Below are 21,716 nucleotides of genomic sequence, written 5' to 3' on the forward strand. Positions count from 1 at the left end.
AAAATACTTATGTTAATATTGTTTTGATCCTGAATTGGAGAATCTAAAGAGGTTATAGATATGCTTTTGACAATGAACTTGAAATGATGTAAAATGTGTAACTGCAATCAAAGATCACTGATGTTGTGTTGAGATGCTAGGTGAGAGTTTATGAAAAAGGAGAGCAAAGATGAATGAATGGATCAGCACAAGACGGGAACTGAAGCTGCTGGAGAGAAGGACAGTTTGCAGGCTAAAGGACTGTGACCCTTGAACAGACCCGAGACAAGAACAGAGACATGACAAAGGTGGATCTGAGATCATCTTTTCAAGCAATGGAAAAGGCAGACTGTGACGTCAGAGTGACCTTTGAGCATTCTTGGTTGCTTAAAAATCTGCAGCAAAAGAAGAGAAGTGGGTTTTTCCTTCCATAAGTTCTGCACTTCACTGTCACCGAGACGGATCAACAAAGCCAAGGATCAACGTGGAAGAGTCCTAGAAGCTGTGGGGCTGCGGCAGAGCATCTGTACTCGCACGAGGACATTCCTGGAGAGCCAAACCCTGCAGCTTTGAATTTGGACTCTTCCAGCATCCGGCCCTCAGGCCTCAGCTCGTCCCGTGAAGCGGGTCTCCCTCCCTGTACTGGGTCTGATCCTACACCATCAGACTGAGCTGGAGCTTGTGGTTCAGTTCTCCATCTCACAAATTGTTCTCCCAGCGTTAGCAGTGATAGAAATTAGGGTGAGAGATGTTGGATTGAAGTTGATTTTGTTATATAGTTGTCTCTTTGATTTAATGTTTGCATCTATTTTCTGCTACTGCTAAATGCTGTACAATCTTCCTATCTCTACCCATAAATGAGCAAATAAAGTTCAGGTTAATGACTGGTCAATAACCTGAACGTCTACCTTGATAATAAACTGGTTTTAGGTTTATTAATCCTATGAATTTAGTAAAATGTTCTTCAAATGAAATGCATAGTTTTGAGTAGATTTTATTTTAATTTCCAGGAGGCAGACCAGGACTGTGTGACTCCACAGCTGCTTGTGTCTCATTAATGTTAGCAGATGTTGGCAGCTATGATGTGATCTAGAGATTCTGTTTCATATATATATACAGCTCTGGAAAAAATTAAAAGTTTCTCTGATTTTACTCTTTATAGGTATATGTTTGAGTAAAATGAACATTGTTCTTTTATTCCATGAATTACTGACATGTTTCTTAATTTTGTTTGTGAATGTATGTAAATAAGCAGTTAGATTTAGAATATCTTCTCATGGGTCTTAGCCCTGCTGGGGGCTCAGCCCCCCTAAAGGTCAGATCCTAGAATCGCCCCTGCTGCCTAAGATGGCCGAAAGCTAATTGGGAGCTAAATAGGGTGTGTGGTTCATTTGGCTCATTTCCCAAATGCTACCCCCACCCTCAAATAACCTCCGAGCAGCGGACAGAAACCAGACAATGACGCCATCTAGTGTACATTTCGTGAATTGGCCAACATGTAAACCATTCTGACTGAGTTCAAGGCAACAAAACCGCCATGGAGCAAAAGTCAAGAAGAAATAGCAGAAAAAGGTAAAAATGGAAAAATTAAAAACTTTGTTTCAGAGATTTCAAAGCTTTATACAGATGTACAAGTTCAGTCAATGTTAAAGAAAAATATTAAGATGCTGGTTTTTATAACAACCCACTTAGTTTTAAATCCATATGAATACACAAAGGCAAATGTTCCTTAAAGGTCCTTTATTTTAAAAAATAAAACAAAAACAGGAAAATCAAAAATAATTCCCAGTCAGCAGCAGAGCTGAACCTCATTTAGATAAAGGTGAACCTGTTCCCATCCAGGATTAGCTCAAGCTAACAAGCTAACCTGTCCGGTCTAAACCGGTTCAGATTTCAGATTAAAATCGGATTAAAACGGTTCCAGAATGTTCCAGAGGTGAAGAAACTTTCCTCTTTAACCCAAATATCCACAAGCCGAGACGACCAGAACCTTCCAGAACCTTCCAGATAGATTTCACATACTGTTGCCATGGTTTCCATCGCAGAGATTCGTCGGAGCTCGGAACCAGCACTGCAGCTCACTACTGCCCCCTCTGGCCAGACTTAACAATACTTCCACATTTTGGTCCTAAACATGAAAATGATTGAGATTCAATCGACATAAAGCCGGTTTAGAGGTCCGTTTCTGTTTGGTCAGAACCTCATGGGTCTGTTCGTCTGGACCGGACCGGTCAGCCTAAAAATAATCAGAGGAATTTTCACATGAATTTATTTTGTAAAAATGGTTATTATGACTGAGGTCAAAGGTCGAGGTGTTTCTGTCTGAATGAGAACATCATGGAGGAAACGGTTCTGGAGGTTCTGACCCGGTAACGCTCTAAATGGGCCGAGCTCAGGCCCAATTAGTTACTTTAATTAAATAAAGATACAATTTGTATCAGATGACCAGCACTGGTTCCCGACCCGGTCTGACCCGACCCGGTTCAACCGGGTCTGACCCGGTCCGGATCCAGAGCGCTGGGATTGTTCCCAGGTGGATACCACGATACCAAAACACACCGACTGATGCTGGTCTGAGGGACGATCCGACCGGACCGGACTCACCTCAGGGATCGGTTCTGACTCTGGAGGGCCAGGATCTCTGCCACCAGAACCTGCGGGTCCAGAACCTGGGGGAACCGGTCCATGGCCGAGTCCACCAGCTGGGCGCTGAAGATGGCCAGGAGCTTCTTCCGGACCACCTCCCTCTGCTCCGGACCCGGTTCTGGACCTGGACCAGTCTCCCAAGCGCCCCGGGCCCCTGCCGGGCCGTGAGCCTTGGGGATCCGTCCGAATGGGTCGGACCAGTACCGGTGCTGGTGGGTTTGGACTCTGCGGTGCTGGATGTCCGGAGGCTGGCTGTAGGCGGGCCTGCTGAGCAGAACCGGGCCACAGCTGGGGTACCGGGTCGGGCTGTAGTGGGCCGGGTCGGCCGGAACCATCCGGAACGGGCCGTATGAGCAGCAGCTGCAGAACGGTACCGGCCCGGTTCCGTACGGCGCGGCGTACTTCGGGTCGGGGAGACTCCACGGGTTCTGACTGTCTATGGATCCCAGGCCGGAGTCCAGCTGGTCCTGGGAGCCCTGGTTCTGGGCGGGTCCATGGTCCGGTTGCTGGCCCACCTTCTCCTTCCTGGACTGGGACTTCCTGCCGGAGCGGTGTCCGGACCAGACCGGCTCCGGTTTCCTTCCAGAACCGCTGCCATGGGCCAGAGTCAGCTTCCGGGCCAGGTCGTCCACCAGAGACGGGTTCGGGTCCGGAACCGGGCCGGGGTTCTGTTTGAACCGCTCCGGATGGTGGAACTTACATTTGGTCCCGTACGTACATTTCTTCCCTGGAAACAGAAACCAGAAGGTTCTGTCAGGACCAACCCGTCCAGAACCGGGCCTCACAGAACATCATCAGAACAAATTTATAGTTTATATCCACAAACTAAAACATTTCCTGTGACAGAACCCGTCCGGAACCCAGACCCGGTTCTGCTCTCTAAAGGTTCTACTAGGCCCGATCAGCGAGACCCGGCTGGCTCGGCAGAACCCGGCCAAAACTGGACCTGATTACCTGGAAGGAGAGGCAGAGAGGGACCGGTTCTGATCTGATCGGTTCTGGGTGTTTGGTTCGGTGAAGGTCCGATCTGAACCCGGTAGAACCGGATCAGTGTTCTGGCCTCCTATTGGACCCTGAGCTGACAGAATGTTTCTGCTTCCTGTCTGTGGAGTCTGAGCCTGGAGGACTTCCTGCCGCAGCAGGAAGTGACGTCTCACCGTAGGGACACGGCGGCTTCTTCTGCGTCTTCGGGAACTTCCGGAGGAAGTTCTCCAGGTCGGGTCCGTGTCGGCCCAGCGGGTCGTCTGGCGGCATGAACCTGTCGGGTCGAAGCGAGCCGTCAGCGAAATGGCGGCCGCTCGTTTGTGCGGCGGGAAGCAGAGGGGGCGGGGCTTACTTGTTGTTGACGAAGGAGTACATGAGCAGCCGCTCCTGGATGAAGCGGCGCCACTCGGGCTTGTCGCCCTGCAGGTCGCGGTAAAGGTCGTTGGACACGACGACGCCGTCCGACTCGAAGGCGTGCTTCACGATGAAGCAGTCGTCGTTGCAGACGACGCGTTTCCCTGCGACGCGGCGGGACGGCGTGAACACCAGGATCTTCTTCTTCTCCAGCTCCCGCAGGATGTGCTGATCTGCTCAGAGGGGCAGAACGTTAGCGCTGTTAGCTCGGCTTCCTGCACCGCCACCAGGGGCGCCGTTTGTAACCATAACACCGAGTCATGCTTTCAAGTGGAGGAAATGGTGAAAATAAAAGTTAAAAACAGGAAAAATATCACGTCAGTCAGTTTCTTTTAACATCAACTGAAAATTATCAGGACAATAAATCACAAGTCTTATTAAAAAATATGTTTTCACAATAAATCAATCGATGCGATAAATGATCAACCCTCGTTGGAACCGTGTAAATCTGTCACAATAAGTAACATAATCAATTAAATCACAACACTAAGGAAAATTAAATCTATAATTTCCATTTTCATAAAAAATGTTTGTCTACAGCTCTTCCTACACAGGAGGCGGCCATGTTGGATTTTTGAGTCAACGGTTGGTCAGCATCAACTGCTTCTTCATGCGACCTGCTCCAGTTGGTTTTCCTGACCCTGACCTTTGACCTCTGGGTTTATAGCTGCATTCAGCTGAAGTTATAAACTCAGACAAGCCTTTATAAATCTCCAGTGAAACACTTTGGATCAGAAACCGTCCGGTTCTTCACAGGCGCTGCCGCCGCTTAATGACACTAAAGGAAAGAATTTCAGTTTTCATCTTCACTTCAAGATGAAAACTGTTTTAGAATCCTAAAACTACGACTGCAGGTTCTGACTCTGGTTCTGATTCTGACTCTGATTCTGGTTCTGGTTCTGGCTCTGGCTCTGGTTCTGGTTCTGGTTCTGGCTCTGGTTCTGGTTCTGACTCTGGTTCTGGTTCTGGCTCTGGTTCTGGTTCTGACTCTTGATTCTGGTTCTGACTCTGGTTCTGGTTCTGACTCTTGATTCTGGTTCTGACTCTGGTTCTGGCTCTGACTCTGATTCTGGTTCTATTTCTGACTCTGGTTCTGGTTCTGGTTCTGACTCTGACTCTGACTCTGATTCTGACTCTGGTTCTGGTTCTGACTCTGGTTCTGGTTCTGACTCTGATTCTGACTCTGGTTCTGGTTCTGACTCTGATTCTGGCTCTGACTCTGATTCTGGTTCTGACTCTGGTTCTGGCTCTGACTCTGATTCTGGTTCTATTTCTGACTCTGGTTCTGGTTCTGACTCTGACTCTGATTCTGACTCTGGTTCTGGTTCTGACTCTGGTTCTGGTTCTGGTTCTGACTCTGATTCTGACTCCCTGGCTCCGTGCCGCTGAGCTGCGGCTCCGGCTGCAGGAAGTCTGGCCTGAAGCTGCAGAGGAAAGTTGCTGCTGTTTCTTCTAGAATCGGGTTTTTGTCTGCAGCCTGATGCGACCCGGTTAGTTAAAGTCACTTCCTGCCGCCGCAGCTTATCATCATGAACAATCTGCTGGTTTTCATGATGCAAACCAGCTGCGTTTTCCTCCAGATGAAGCTGCAGCACGCGCTCGTGTTTTTGGTGTCAACCAGCGGAAAAAAACAACATTTTATCTTCACGATTTCAGTAAGAAGAAGAGCAGATAAAGCTTTTCACTCGGAGTCTGGAAAGAAAACGAAGAAGTGACCCGAGGGTTTTTCCCATCAGAGCGTCACAGTTAACCACGTCCTGCTGAAGAACCAAACTACGCTCAGAACCGAGCTTCACACGCCGCTCCCTCTGCCCACGGAGCAACAAACCCAGTGGTTTCGTTCTGTCAGGACGAAGACTGGGACAGTTTGAAGTTTGGTGAAGATGTGAAGAGGGTGATGTCAACAGGTTTCCATGACAACCAGAGTCAACAGTTCAGAGGAGATGCACCAAATATGAGAAAATAATCATGAACTGATGACAGACAGAAGGAGGAACATCAGGAGGCTAACGTTAGCTTACCTGCGAGTTATTCTGATTTAAAGGTTTTATAAATGGTTTCCATATTTTTTTCCATTTCTGGTGTTTTCTTGTTGAAAACGTAAAAATTCCTGATCAGTGTTGGCTACTGCTAGCTAAAATGCTAGCTGTGTTGACTCTGAAGCACTAATCATAAACATTAGTTCTGCTAAATCTTAACCAACCTGGTGTTTAGCAGAAGCTAATGCTAACATGTTGACACCCACCATGTGTCAGTAACACGTGCCTCAGACCAGCACAACTCTGCTAAAGCGCTAATACCTGAGCTAATGTTTTTAGCACTTTAGTGTTTTTGCTAATTTTGAAAACATTTAGCGCATTTAGCTTTCGCTACATTAGTCTTTCCAGATAAATTATAAACTGCTCATTTATTTGGATGTTTTATAAACTTCATAGATTTTAAACTGTTTATTGTTGAACTACAGCAATGCATTCTGGGTAGAGAATAATTGTCATTTCCTGCATCACGAGTGGAGAAGTGAGCAGTCTCTCAAAACAATTCATTAATGGGGCGTGCTGTGGTGGCGTAGGGAGCAGCACGACCCATGTTTGGAGGCCCGTCCTCGACGCGGCCGTCGCGGGTTTGATTCCCGGACCCGGTGATATTTGCCGCATGTCTTCCCCCCTCTCCTGTCAGCCTACTTTCATATAAGGGACACTAGAGCCACAAAAGACCCCCTGGAGGGGAAAAAAAAATAAATTCATTTATGTAAATATTTGCATGTATTTGTTTCTTCTTCAGTGTCGTTTGTTAATGTGTCATATTCTTCTGTTTACATAATTTATTTGTTTGTTGTATATTTGGCATTTTTTAAATAAAGTTTCTGAAGAAAGGAAGCAGAACCGCCTCTTAAACAGACTTCAAAATAAGAGCATTAAAACAAAAGTCTAACTAGTTGGAGTCAAAAATCAAAACACATTTGTTGAACTTTGTTCAACTGAAAGTTTATAAAACATCCAAGAAAATACTTCAGAATTCATCTGGAAAAATTAATTTAGGGGAAGTTTGGTGTGTTAAACATTAGCAAAGTTAGCAGACATGCTAAACTAATAATTAGCTCAGCTATTAGCGGATGAGCAGAGTAGAGGAAGTGTTCCTGTATTCTGGTCATGATTCCTCAGCTCTGGTTCTGGAGATGGAAGTTTTAATTTTCAAACTGGTTCTGATCCAGAGGCTCCGCCCCGGGTTTTGCAGCAGTCGTTCTGTGTTGGAAGCTGTTCGCTGAGCAGAGCAGGTTCCACCAGCTGCGGGGCCTCAAGGCGCCCCGAGCCGGGCCGGGCCCCGCAGCGCTGAGCCACACCTGGAGTTCTCCTACCTGCGATGGGGACGTCCGGTCTGGGCTGCTCCTTCCTCCAGGACGGGACGAACACGGTGACGTCGCTGTGGCCCCGGTCCAGGAAGAAGTTGACGGCCAGCTGGATCCCCAGGCAGGAGAAAACTTCCTTGTTGCCATGGCTACAGGAAAACGCAGAAACAGGAAAAGAGCCGGTTCAGAACAAAGGTCCAGCATGCTGCACATGCTGGACCGGATCCTACGAGCCTCCAGAACTCAGAGCCAGAACCAGAACATTTATGGCCAGAACCAGAACATTCCTGGACCCGGAGTCAGCCCGATTTGAACTTAACCCAGTGAAATAATCACACTTTCAATAACTGATTAAACTCATCCATTACTAAATTTATCCATCAATAAATTAATGTAACTTCCTCTTCATGTTGAAATCAGATTTTTTTTTGTATTTTAATGGCTCCATAGTTTGAGTTGAATCTGATTGGTCGAGCTCCACCTGCAGCAGAGTTAGCCCCGCCCTCTAAACGCCAACATTTATCTTAATTCATTAACTATATGTTTATTGTTCATTTGAATGATTTCACATTAAAGTAAATATTTAATTAGATTTTCATGTTTTGAATCTTGAAACAGGCGGGGCTTAAAGTTAAACGTGATTGGACTAGACCACAGGTGTCAAACTCCAGTCGCTGTCCTGCAGGTTTTAGATGAGCCACAGCTACAAAACCCTGGAATGAAACGGCTTCATGACCTCCTGGTGTGGATCAGGTTCTCCAGAACCTTAATGACCTGATTGTTCTGTTCAGCTGCTGCAGCAGAGGCTCATCTAAACGCTGCAGGGCAGCGGGCCTCCAGGCCTGGAGTTCGGCCCCCCTGGACTGGACTCTTCTTATGGTGACGGTTAGCCAATCAGAAATCAGGGTTGATGTTTGGACTGCTGGTCGGTTCTGGTTCTGGTGAACAGTTCTGGTTCTGGTCTTTATCTTCATCAGGTTGTTCAGATTCATTCTGTTTTGGTTTCCGGATAACGCTCCATTAAGCTCCACAGCATGTCTGACGGGCTTTAACTAGGCCGAAATGTGTAATGACAGATCAGCGACTCGTCCTGCTGAAGTTTAGATCTGAACCCATGAGTGATAAAAATACTGATTTATTACCTGATTATTGATCAGCAGCCACTGCAGCTCTGTAGACTCTGTGTGTGTGAGTGTGTGTGTGTGTGTGTGCACGCGCGTTTGTTTCTAATACCTTGTGGGGACCATTTTCCTGACATAAACTACGTTGCGGGGACCCACTGCTCCTTGTGGGGACCGAAGCCTGGTGTTGTTTTTGGGTCAGGGGTCAGATTTAGGACTAAGGTGTGAATTGAGTTTTGGTTGGTTGGGGTTACGGTTAGGGTTAGGGTTAGGCTGTAGAAATGAATGGAAGTCAATGGAAAGTTCCTGGAAAGATAGCTGCGCAAACATGTGTGTGTGTGTGTGTGTGGCTAATGACTAATGTGACTAATTCAATAATCGATCGATCAGTGTTTTCAGGTCTTTATTGAAGCAAATCAAAACTTTATTTTAAATTAAAACGTTTTTCACCTTAAATCTGTTTTTCAGTTTTAGTTTCGTCTCCTATTAATAAACCTTCTGCATTAATAACTGGATTAATAATCCAGTTATTAATCAGTTAATCAATAATTTGATCCTACACTGTATTGATCGGCTGAGGTTTTCTCATGTTAGATTTTTTCATCCTGTCATTGTATAAATGTTCAAACGTTCACCAACTGAAAGCTCTTATTGCCTTTTAAAATGTTCGTTTTCCTTTAAATAAAAAGCTAATTGTGCTATTTATTTGCATTTCCAAACATGTCTAATATTTTATAAAATATTCTTTATAAAAGCATATTTTAAATGAAACATCTGCTGCATTTGTCCATTTTTATTCTGATTATCAGAATAATTGATTATTACAATAAGTCGACTTGGTGAGAAGGAAGTAATGAACTGGACCGGCGGACCGGATTCCCCTGCTGCTAAATCCATCTAAAACATAAACTCACCAATAATTGAGAGAAATGAATGAAACCCAGACCTGAGTGAAGTCCAGAGGAAACAATCTGGTTCATCAAACCGTTTCTTTCTGCCTCCAAAACAAACAGCTTTCATGTTCAGATTTATGCAAAGCAGAGCTAAATGCTCCCAACCCTCAAAGGTCAGCGCCGTTTGTGACGAGCAGAAATTCAGCCGCTGAAAAAGAGTCCAGAGCTTTTCATGAAGCCCAACATCCAGGATTCATTCAGCCTGAAGCATCAGAAACCAACCGGACCGAGTCATGGAAACCAGCAGAGAAAAGGCAAAAAGCTAAGCTTTGTGGACGAATGTTGGGCACTATTAGAGCTCCGTACACTGGAGGGTTTTTACCTCCTGTTGACGTCAGAAAACATCAAACATCTTAAATAAAGGCAGAGAAGCTGCTGCTCTGGGTTATTAATATTCATTATTAACATTGTTTCACTGCTTCATGTTCGGGAAAAACCTGCAGAATACAAAACGATAACTGTTACAATAACCAGCTGAAATCTTTCTGCTTTTATCATTGATCAAATGGGATTTTTGGCCCTGATCAATAATCAATAATAATAATAATTTTCAGTCCATGCTGAGCAGGTCCAGTTTACATGATCAGAGTAAATAATAAAAAGTAAAGGTTGTGGAGACTCAGCCCTGAGGAACTCCAGCCTAAATCCAGACCAGTTCCTGACAGCAGATCAGAGTTTATGTAACCATGTGATCATTCTGATAATCAGACATCTGGATGTTTGGAGCAGCAGATCGGCCAGCGGATCCTTTCTGAACCTGGTGAGATGAAGAGCCGTTTCAGGAGAATCGTCTCCGTCTCCTCCTGGGGGTTCGGCCGGGCCGGTTCCTGCCGCCGGGTCGGTTCCTGCCGCCGGGTCGGTTCCTGCCGCGCTCCGAACACACATCAGATTTGCATAAAGCAGAAGACGCCGCGGCGTGTCAGAGCCTGCATGGAGAGGCGGAGATTCAAAGCGCCGAGGCTGAGCAGAGTTCAGGTTACCGTCTCTTTAAGAAGCCCAGCTTCTACGGAGACCTGAAGCTTTTAAAATGAAGCCGATGTCCTCTGACCTGCAGCCTCCAGGCGGCGGCTGATTGGCTCTCTGACTCATCAGGAAACAACCCGGGTCCAAACCAGACGGGCTGCAGAACACTGGACCAGAACCAGATCCAAAACCTTGTTCTGGTTCTGTGTCTGCAGTGAAAACTTCACACGGTTCTGTAGATACGTTCTCACCAACTGTCCCAGTTTCTCTCTGTGATGCTGCAGAGTTCAGGAGATCTAGAACCTGATCAGAACCTCACCAGAACCTGATCAGAACCTCACCAGAACCTGATCAGAACCTCACCAGAACCTCATCAGAACCTGATCATGAAGTTCAGGAGGAAATGGCTCTACCAGCTGCTTCTGCCCAGAAAGTTTGTAAATTGAAATTATGAAAATTAATTTGCTGAACGAAACACAAAGATTTAAAAATAAACTCAGTTTTCAGTAAAACGTTTTTTCCAGCCGGTTTGAATCCGATCGGGTCAGAGCCGCTGGGCCCGATTAGATCTGAGCAGATTCAGGTCTTAGAACGGCCTAGTCAAAGTCAGAGTATTGAAACCTGCAGCCACAGAGGGGCTAAATGCAGCTGCAGGCCACACTTTTCAGATTCCTACTAGTGAGTTTGGAGCTGCAGGGCGTGAAAACTTTTACAGGTTCTGGAAGTTTCCTCCAGAACCTTTTGACTTACTAATAAAAATAGCCAGAACCAGAACCGGGTCAGAACCGAGTCAGAACCAGAACCAGAGCTGGACCAGAACCAGAACTGGACCAGAACCGAGTCAGAACCAGAACCAGAGCTGGACCAGAACCAGGTCAGAACCAGAACCAGAGCTGGACCAGAACCAGAACTGGACCAGAACCGAGTCAGAACCAGAACCAGAGCTGGACCAGAACCGAGTCAGAACCAGAACTAGGTCCAGTAATCCAAATCTTCATATTTAGATTAAAGGAGGAAAAGTTTCTGATTTTCATAAAGACGAAACATGAGGAGATGAATGAATGAATGAATGAACGAATGAATGAAGTTCATTCGTTCATTCAGTACTAATGAACTACAGAGTGAACTCCCTGACCTCTGACCTCCTGGCTCTCACCTCATGGCGACGTTGCTGCCGTCGATCACCACGGCCCTCAGGGCGTCTCCGTCCTCCTGGTTCCGGTTCTGGTTCCGGGTCGGCGGGTCGGGGACGGGGACCAGCAGCTCGGGGCCCGGGGCCTCGGGGTCGCCTCGCGGCACCAGGACCGACACGGCGGTCCGCGGGCCGGCTCCGACCCGGACCAGCTCTCCCAGAACCTTGTCGGTGTCGGCGCCGAACTTCCTCTGGACGGCCCGGACCTGAGCCGTGGAGAAGCCCAGCTTATGGAAGAAGTCCAGCTGGGGGTCAGAGGTCATCATCCCCTCGTCCGGCTGCGTGGCGCTGGTTCTGCTCCACGGCTCGGCAGCTGGAACTGGACCCGCATCGGCTTTCATATCAGAACCGTCATGGCCGACCTGCCGGAAAACAGCTGGTCAGGGTCGGAGGTCAGAGGTCAGGGGTCAATCTGAGGAAGCAAAACGTCTGTAACGCTTCATATCTAGTTATTAATACCATACCATACCAACTTTATTTATAAAGCACTTTAAAACAACCACAGCTGATACAAAGTGCTGTACATCAAGACACAACATAACAATAAAAAAGCATAAAATAAAAACTTACAGTTTAAAAACAAAAACATACAATTTAAAACTAGATCCCGCTAGAGTTGAAAGCCAAATAAAATAGATGGGTTTTAAGACGAGCTTTAAAAGTGGACATATATATTATAATTATAATGATTATAATCTGATCGGAGATTACTGAAGAATAAACTAATTATCAATATTAATCATGACTTTGATTCTAATTAATGTTAAATAATTAAACTCAGTTTTAATATTTATTCTGATTTTTTTGATTTCCTGATAAACTAAAAGGTTTCACACGTTTTAACTTCTAATACTTTAATTATTATTATTATTATTAATATTCAGTTTCATTTTTCCTGCTCATTCGTGACTCCACTTTAACTTTCCTGAGGAGTTTCTGGATCTAAAAGTCTCACGAGCTGCCAGCAGTAAAGGTTCCGGTCCAGTTCCGGACAAAAAGCGGATAGAAAGTCTCGGTACCGAACCGGACCGGGCCGAACCCGCCGCCTCCAGCTCACCTGCTCCTCAGGTGTGTCTGTCCCTCCAGGTCTCTGTCAGATCTGGAGGAACGCGGAAGGAGAGCCGCTCTTCTGCGCTGCGCAGCAACAGGCGGGGGTCACGTGACGCAGGGGCGGAGCCACAGAAAGCTCCGCGGGACGTCCGGGGGCCCCTCCCTGCCTGGGGGCCGCTGCCTTAAAACGGAGGAAAAAACAGTTTAGAGCCACAAAAACTACCAGAAACATTCAAAGTTCTCTTTATTTACTGAACATGAAGAAAATCACAAAACAAACTAACATTGTCAGATATGCTCATGAAATATTATTAGAAAACAGGTTTGAAAACACATTAATAAACATAATAATAATAATAAACATAATATTTGTAGTTTCCTAAATAAAGAAGCCATAAGCTGGACGCTCTCCGTCTTTCTCATTGAGTCACTTCATGAGGAAAACGACAAAACAAAAACAAGGAACTGGATCCTCTTAATATAGTTGATTGGTTTACTTCAGAAATAAACAAAAAACGATACAAAGGTTAACGTTCCACGAAAAATAAAGAGAAACATGAAAATTTAAAAAGAAAGAGAGTGAGGTCAAAAAACTGTGTGGCTCCACTCCAACTGCCCAACTGACCCTAAAATCCTGAACTCCAATTAGATATGCAAATTTTCAAGACTTTAGTGTAGTCAAATATAGTAAATTACTATGCAATAGATTTAACTAGTTATCATTTTTATCCAAATAAACAAATTATAATAAGAAATATGAATATAACTTATCCTAAAGTCTGAATGAACAAAAACTGAATTTAGGCTTCTACAATAATAATAAACATAATAATAAAAATAATAATAATGATGTTCTGTACCAGATTACAGTATAATCTAATTTGTATCTGAATTCCCTTCATAATGTTTGATTTTCTGTCATTTCTGTAGTTTTATTATTGGTAACCATGACGACAGTTTCTCTGTGTTTTTCTGTGATTCTTGCTGTTGATTCATCTGATTGAATCTTTGCTGAAAATCTTCGGAGAAACAGAATCAACGAGTTTTTCTCTGGAACTTCCTGTTTGCAGGTTATTGGGATTTGCTGAGCTGGAGGAGAAAATTCATCAGATCAATGTGTTCCGATCAGAACCGATCCGAACCGGTCAGATCGTCTGGTTCCAGACTCAGACTGGTTCCCCGTTCAGGTTCCAGTAAACAGGTTGCACAACTCACATTCAGCCTGCAGCAGAATTTCACTGCAATATGCAAATTGTGCTGCAGCAGTTGCTGAAACGTGAGCGACGGGAAGCTCAACGTGACGAAGCAGAACGAGACGCAGGTCAGAACCAACTGATCAGAAAAGATTCACAACACAAACATCTGGAGTGAATCCTCAGGCTCACCAGCCTCCCTCATAAAACCACATTCATGTTTCAGCAGATTGAAAATGAAAAGAAAAATCTCTGAGGGCTTCCAGTAATGATAAAAGAATATTACATAAAATAACTCTAAAGCTTTGGGTTCTGTCTGGTGAAATGAATCAGCTGGAAACTGAATCCTGATAAATATTAAAACTGCTGATCAAACATGGAGGAGAAAGAACCAGGCAGGCAGTTTATGTCGTATGGAAAACTCTTCTCTGATTTATGGGGTCAGTTTCAGATCGACAGTCATAACAAAATCAATCTTCTCTATGATCTCAGTCAAACCACCATGAAGCTTCTGCTGCAGACCTGAACCTCCGTTAGAGTCCAGCAGGAACCTCCAGCGGTACCTGCCGGGCCGTCCGCTCCGACTCGCCCTCTATTGATATTAATATTTGGATCACATGTAGCCTCCGCTTTCTAGAACCTTCTGGGGGCACACCTGCTCCATAATCCTTAACAGCTGTAAAATAATTGTTTACTATCAAAGGCAGGAACTATGGAGAACTGATACTGCCAGAATTGATAATAAATAAATAAGTAAGCAGACAGATAAATATTATTTTGTTTTTTTGTCAAAGCAGACCTCTGAGGTGTGTTTTTGTATTCTCTCTATGCTTCTTTCTGGCCTGTTCTCCTATCTTCTTCCTTCCTTTTTAACCTTTTCCCTCCTTTCTCCTTTTCTTTTTATTTATGTGTCATTACATATGAAATAAACCCAAAGCAATTTCCAATAAAGAAGAAAAACTGTGATTAAATAATTAAGAAAACAAGGAAATAAAAATGGCAATTAATTAATTGGAAATAAATTAAAAAATCATTAGAAAATAAAAAATGACATCAAATAAATAAATCAAGAAGTAAAACTGTAAATGAATAATGAGCAAAAATAGGGAGTATAATTGAAAATCAGTTAATTAATTTGGTAATAAATATATTGTAATTGTTTATTTCTTCACTTTTTTTAAATTGGTAGTTATGGCAGGATCAGTTCTCCATAGCATGAGTAAGAATGATGTAACTACAGTACCCAGAAATCAGCGGGAAGCTGCGCAGCCTCAGTTGACCTCTGCTGGTGTTGTTGTCTAACCGGGTCACAGTTCTGCTCCGTGTCTCTGAATAAAGTTCGGGATCCAGACCCAGCAGCGGGGCGTGGGCCTGCTGAGACCAGCCGGAACCGGTTCGTGTCCGCCCATGGTCCTCCTGGTCCGGTCCGGACCGTCTGCGAGGCGAGGCTGAGCTATTCAGCGGGCTAACAAACCCACAGGCCGGCGTGGAGAGTGAGATGACCCGCTGCTGGCGCTCCAGCCCGGGGTCAGCTGAGTGAGAGGGCCGCCGCCGGAGCGCCGAACCCCCGCAGACATGTGGCAGAGCCTCGGCCTCACCCTGCTGGTCATCGTGGCCACGCTGCTCTGCGTGCTGCTCTTCATGCTGTTCGGTGAGCTCACTCTCAGAACGGGCCGGAACCGAACCCGAACCCCGCAGAAATGTCGGACCGGAGGCTGACCAACATGGCTGCTGCTTCCGCTTCTCTGATCCGTAAAGCTTGAAATGAGAAGAGAGGCAACAGGAGTTAGCGGAGCCTGGTTCTGGTTCTGATTCTAATTCTGGTTCTGGTTCTGGTTCTGATTCTGATTCTGGTCCTGGTCCTGGTCCTGGTCCTGGTCCTGATTCTGATTCTGGTTCTGATTCTAATTCTTGTTCTGATTCTGGTTCTGAAAAAGCTCCAGAAACTAGAACATCTTTTCTCAGATCCATCACGCAGAGATTGAATGTTTCAGACTTTATTTATGTGGTTCTGATGGTTCTGGTTCACAGAGAAATAAACCCACAAGTCCAGAACCTCAGAATATTGGACCAGATCAATAAACAGGACAAAACCCAGTGGACCAAAACCAGCAGATAACCCAGGTCACTCTCCAGGTTCTGGATCTCCAGATGAAATGAAAACTTTATTCTGAAAGAGACTTTGGACCTCTGAGTAACGGTCTGGTCCGGTTCTGGCTCCAGTTCTGAAGCGGTTCGGTTTGTTTCTCTGTTTGGTTAAAAGTTTCTAACTCATTTGGTTTCATCAAGTTGTTGCTGTGAGGCGACAGTAGAGAGGAAAAGTCCAACAGAACCAGAACCTGGTCCATCACTGATTTTAGTCAATGTTCAGAATACTTTAATACTTCAAAAGCTGATGAACAGGAACGGTTCCGACCCAGATTAGTCCCGTACAGGGCATCAGATTGGGTCCAGCTGATGTCAGGAGGTGAACTAAAGGTTCTGGTTCTGGATGGATCGGGTCTCTGAATTCACGGTTCGCTCTCTTCCTCCTCAGGTTGGTACGTCGTCTGGCAGCTCTTCCTGTCCAAGTTCAAGTTCCTGCGGGAACTGGTCGGCGACGCCGGAACGCCGCAGGCCGAGACCCGGCCGTCAGAACCCCAACACCCGGCCGGCGCCCCGACCAGAACCAGGAACCGGACCGCACGCCAACGAGTCTCCTTTCCAGAGAGCAACTCGTAGCGGGTCGTCGCTCCTCACAGGACGGTTTACAGGAACCAGCCGGTCCAAGGGAAGTCCTGTGAGGATGGTCCAGTCCGGTCCGGTCCGGATCATCCAGCTGCTTCCTGTCGCCAGCTAGGGGGCGGGGCTTCTTAGCGTAGATGACCTCCATGACCTCAAACTGCTAATCAGTTAACGGACGACCTGGACGTGTCCAACATCATGCTGTTAGAAACCTTCAGGAAGTCACATGGTCTCTTCTGTATCCAATCAGCTGCTGCCAGCTGACCTCATCAGTATTTCATCACTTCCTGTGGCTTTTAATCAGCTTGTGGGAGGGCTCTTTATTAAGATGAAACTTCTTTAGCTTAAAGTAAATAAATTAATGCCAAACAGGAAATGATGCGAGTCTTTTGTGGAAAAGTTCCTCCAAACGATGTGAACACGCCCCCCAGTGGATATTAGCAGCATTACATGAACAGATTCAGGTTCTGGATTTAAAACATTTATTGAAGTTTATTACCTGCTGCACAGCATGATCATCATTAACTGAAAATGTTCTGATTGGTTATGGAAAATACATTTAAGAAATGCAGAGAAAACTAATGGCAAATTATTAAACAACCCCAGCATCAATCATTGATTTATTGATTTTTGATCCATTAACATTTACATCTTCATACTCAAGTTTTATCATTGTTCCATGATAAATGTAATAACTTCAAAAATACGATTTAATGCAGAGAATATGTACAACCCAACAAACTCCCTGTTATGTAAATCATGATGCCTATAAATATATTTAACCTCTGAATTGATGTTTATGTCTCTGCTGCAGACAATAAAAAATGACAGGTATAAATATGTTTTATAATTAGTGACAATCTCTTTCATGCTGCCCATCCCAACAGAGACGATGTTACAGAAAAAAAACTAAAACATTCAGTTCAGATTCTTTATTTCAAACTTAGAAAATATATGAACACATTTAAATTTATAAATATACAGGAGCAAAAATGTTTTTCAACATAAAAATCCATCATTTCAGCTACTTTTTATTTCCCACCATTTCTTCTTCTTCTATATAGTTTTATATTAAAATACATAATATCAGTGTAATGCAGCCTAGTCCATAAACATCTACTGCATCAGAGTTACATAGAAACTTTATTTATACTGTATTTATCCAGATCGTTGGATCAGGTCTGATGTTTCAGCAGGAAGTCAACCAGACCCGACCAGCCGCTGCCAGAGCAGCCGGCCAATCAGAAAGGAGCTCCTCATGCAGAAACATTTACACCATTCAGCCTGCAGGTGGCGCAGCAGCAGAGGACAGAACCACAGCAGCTGCATGGAGGAAGAAGAGCCTTACCAGTTCTTCATCATCATCGTCGTCATCCTGAGGCCTGAAACAAAATTCAGAAAATTAGCTTTTGATTTAAGAATACTGCATCCTCTAAATAAGTTTGGAATTGTTGAAAGTGTAACTTGAATCCTTTTTCAGACTGCAGGAACACCGACCCAACATCCTGACCTTAAAACTGTAAACACTTTAGTACTTTAAAGAATCTAATCTTTAAATCCTTTTGATTTAAACTTCTGACATGGTGAAATGCTGCCCCCTTGTGGACACGCAGCGTTACTCCAGTTTTCTGTTTCTGAGCTGATCTGACTCTGAAGTGAGGCCGACCCCCGCCTCTTCATAAGCTCCATGCGGTTCTGACCCACTGACAGCAGAACATATAAACTGTTTATGATAAGAATAAATTATTTCTGTTGGAGGCTTACCTAAAACCCTGCCGGGAAAAGCCGCAGCGGGGCCTCAAACTGCCTCAACTTTTCTGTAGCAAACCGTGTAGGAAAGGACAGAACCACGGCAGGTTGAGCCTCGCTGGAAACGGCTGCAGCAAAGTCACTGAAAACCATCACTGAATGGTTCAAACCATGTTTACCGCTGGAAACGGCGCCATCTTTACAGGAGACGAGAAGCAACACGCTGCCGATCATCCGTTAGAAACTCCGGATTTAAAATAACATCCACTGAACAAAACTGGTCAGGAGCAAAACTCACCTTCCTGCAAACAAGTCACGTCGTTACAAAGTTCAGATTTAGAACCGCAGAAGGAGGATGACAGCGGATTAACGCCTCCATGTCTGGCCGGTAAATGCAACAGTACGGAAGGTTTCTTCTTCTTCTTCTTCTTCTTCTTCTTGAAATTTATTGGCGGTTGGCAAGAAACCATAGGTGAGTAATACCGCCACCAACCGGTAAGGAGTGTGGACCACGTGACATAAAATAAAACAAAACAAAGGGAAAAAAACTATCCTATTATACAACTTACACTCTTTAAAAAAATCCAATATAGCCTGATATCTCTGCTTCCTGAATCCTTTTGCAGTAAATCAAAAATGTCAAATTTCATTTATTACCAAGGTTCCTAATTAACTTGTTTCTCTGAATCCGGTAATTCCTGCAATGCATGATAACACGTTCCACTGTCTGGTTTTCCCCACAGTCACATTTCCCTGTTTATGTTTCCCTATCAGAAATAATGAGCTACTCACTGCAGTGTGTCTTATTCGAAGTTGAGAATAATTATCTTTTCTCTTCTGTTTCTTTCTGTTCCTCTCATTTGTCCAATTCTCTTTTGGATTTTATGAAACCACCGTCCTTTCCTTTCTTCTACCCATAACGTTTGCCACCTTTCTTTCAATTTTTGCTTAATTATACCCAAAATTCTAGAAAGTTTTTAATCCATCTAAACATACAACCATTTACACACATTCTTCTAATTTTGATCAATAACTCCTCCCTCCACATAAGCTCTCTCAATATTAAAAAATACAACTCCCTCTTTATTCCCTGAGCCTTTCTAATTTCATGATCTAAACATAAAACTGCATCCATTGAACTTCCCCCCAGGGCCGCCGCCAGGAATCTTGGGCCCCATTAAAAACAATTCATTTGGGCCCCTCCACCAGCTGCTGTTACAATTTCTTGAGTTTATCTGAACCATCAAAAGCGTCACAATTTTAAAGCCTTGCTTTCTTTGGTCCAGTACTGATAAGTAGCACAATATTTACTGCTCATGAATTTTACATCCAACAGTCCACATACAGTTAGCAGTAGGTTCCTTCATTTGTTCTATTAGTTTTAGATACTGAAATGTTTCCCCACCAGCAACAGTCAGAGGCAACATGCAAAATATACGTGAAGCATCCAGACTTCTCAACAAATTCTATGTAGTTGCATTTTATTCAAGCTGCAGTTTATAACTTTAATAAAAAATATGTTTTCTCCATATTTGTTAAAGCTGTCATCATGTCAGATAATCTGTGAAAACAATCAATCTCCTCCACCTGCTCCCTGAACTGCTATTGCTAGCTAAAGTAATGCAACGTTCTGACCAAAACAACCAATCAGAACCAGGAGGAGGGTCTTAGCGCTGTCAATCAACCTCATTCACTCGCTGCTAAATGTGCTAATGGTGGAAAAACAATTTATCATTACAGGAAAAATGTTTATCTGCTGTCATTGGTAGCTATGCTAACTAGACTGAGCATTCAGAACAGGCTGCGCTAGCTGCAGCATAGGGATGAGCAGCAACACATGAGATTGTGATTGACAGCGCTAAAACTCTCCTGTCTCTGATTGGCTGTTTCTAGAGAGAACTGGGAGAAAGCAGAGGAAATAGATTTTTCACAGATTATCTCTCATACCGTACTGTCACAACATAACGACAGTTTTAACAAATATGTCAAAAATATTTTTATAAAAGTGACATAGTGCAGCTTTAATTTGACTAGGAGAGGAGAGAGGACGGGTCAGGAGGTCAGAGCTGCTGCTGACTGACTCACCTGTTGTTAAGAGGTAAAAGGTTCAAGTCAAATATATGAATATGTTGGTCATTTCTTTCCTTAATTCATAATGGTAGTGAAATGGAGGCCAACAGTCTGTAGCGTGTAAGCAGATTAAAGAGTAGGCTAAAAGAGATAGAGGAAAAGATAGAACCTATAACACAAGTGTCAGCTCTCCAAACTTCTTTTTTAATTCTCTCGACAGAGAAACCGGACTCTGAGTTGAATACCTTCATCCCCCTTCCTAAACTTTATGATTAGTTTAGATTCCTCCCTAACTTTAGTCCAGTCACCTAAATCCATCTCCATCATCCTCAACCTCAGGCACCATATCAGTCGAGTCACTGACCAGTTTTATGCCAACCGTCCAAGAGCAGCAATTTTTTGTGTTGATTCTGCTCTGTCGACGTCAGATTTCGCTCCAATCCTTCCAAACACAATCTCCTTCTGCTGTCGTCACCTCTGGCCATGCACAAGCCTCTGCACCCATCGTCCCGCCAGTCTTCTTCTTCTTCTCCTCCTCCTCCTCCTTCTTCTTGATGCGGTGGCTCTGTGGAAGTGGAACATCAAGGCCAGGTTGAGGTTGGAGTTTTGCTTCCACAGAGCCACCGGAGATTTGAAGGGTTTTTTTTTTTTTTACAACTGTGGGGTTTAAATAGTGTTTTGTGCACCATTTCTGATCAGGGGCAACTAGAATATAGCAAGCTGCTGATGTAAATATGTATTGTTTTTTGTTTTGACCAGATTATGTAACAGTTAATTATTGTACAAAAAATGTTTTGTTAAAAAATCAAAAAAATCTTCTTGGTTTTATTGTCGTTTGGCAAAAACGTCAGTTGAGCATTACAGCCACCAACCAGACGGCAGTCTTCTTCTGCTGAAACCGCTGTGAACGGCGGCATGCTGCCACCTAGTGGGCTGAGCGGCAACAGCATAAAATAAAATAAAATAAAAGAAAATAAAATAAAATATTGCTATGTTAAGTTGAATGCTATTTGATTTTGTTGAATTTGATATAATTCCATATATATATATAAATTTAATTAAAATAGAACTGATTAACTTAAGTTAAGTTAAAAGTGCATCTTTCAATAAGCAATTATTTTTACATAAAAATAAAATTGTATTTTACCAAAATACATTTGTTTAAATTAATTAAATTATTTTATTAAAATACTCAGTAGGTTTAGCTTCAGTTTGGTTTGAGTTAAAATGGCGTCTTTTGACACAAATTACACACTGCCCCCTTCTGGTCATCGTACAAACAACTTTCATTCAGAATTTGTTGCAGAAAATGTTACTAGAGATTAAAATCCT

The 21,716-nt window shown here is 43.9% G+C and overlaps 2 protein-coding genes and 1 long non-coding RNA gene across 5 annotated transcripts; 1 reads left to right on the top strand and 2 right to left on the bottom strand.

Moving 5' to 3' along the window:
• Positions 1-1,702: 1,702 nt before the first annotated feature.
• Positions 1,703-15,193, bottom strand: zc3h12ab (zinc finger CCCH-type containing 12Ab). 3 transcript variants are annotated; one of them, XM_032581059.1, is made up of 7 exons: positions 15,085-15,193; positions 12,656-12,829; positions 11,563-11,960; positions 7,379-7,518; positions 3,962-4,196; positions 3,783-3,883; positions 1,703-3,352 (listed from the first exon to the last, which is right to left on the bottom strand). In XM_032581059.1, exons 3-7 carry the CDS (start codon positions 11,937-11,939, stop codon positions 2,580-2,582), a joined length of 1,626 nt encoding a protein of 541 aa, XP_032436950.1. In that variant the 5' UTR covers positions 11,940-11,960; positions 12,656-12,829; positions 15,085-15,193; the 3' UTR covers positions 1,703-2,579. The 3 variants fall into 3 exon arrangements, with proteins under 3 accessions (XP_032436950.1, XP_032436951.1, XP_032436952.1); XM_032581060.1 differs by having other exon boundaries at positions 11,563-11,963; XM_032581061.1 differs by having other exon boundaries at positions 11,563-11,974.
• smim13 (small integral membrane protein 13) lies at positions 15,137-16,941 on the top strand. Its single transcript, XM_032581062.1, has 2 exons — positions 15,137-15,492; positions 16,378-16,941. The coding sequence occupies exons 1-2, from the start codon at positions 15,417-15,419 to the stop codon at positions 16,560-16,562; spliced, it is 261 nt and encodes an 86-aa protein (XP_032436953.1). The 5' UTR covers positions 15,137-15,416; the 3' UTR covers positions 16,563-16,941.
• An 89-nt stretch (positions 16,942-17,030) lies between these two features.
• On the bottom strand, positions 17,031-18,753 carry LOC116731333 (uncharacterized). Its single transcript, XR_004341574.1, has 2 exons — positions 18,330-18,753; positions 17,031-17,947 (listed from the first exon to the last, which is right to left on the bottom strand). It is a non-coding gene; the product is annotated as an uncharacterized LOC116731333 (long non-coding RNA).
• Positions 18,754-21,716: the final 2,963 nt, after the last annotated feature.

The sequence above is a fragment of the Xiphophorus hellerii genome, chromosome 13 (genome assembly GCF_003331165.1).
Source record: "Xiphophorus hellerii strain 12219 chromosome 13, Xiphophorus_hellerii-4.1, whole genome shotgun sequence".
Classification (NCBI taxonomy): domain Eukaryota; kingdom Metazoa; phylum Chordata; class Actinopteri; order Cyprinodontiformes; family Poeciliidae; genus Xiphophorus; species Xiphophorus hellerii.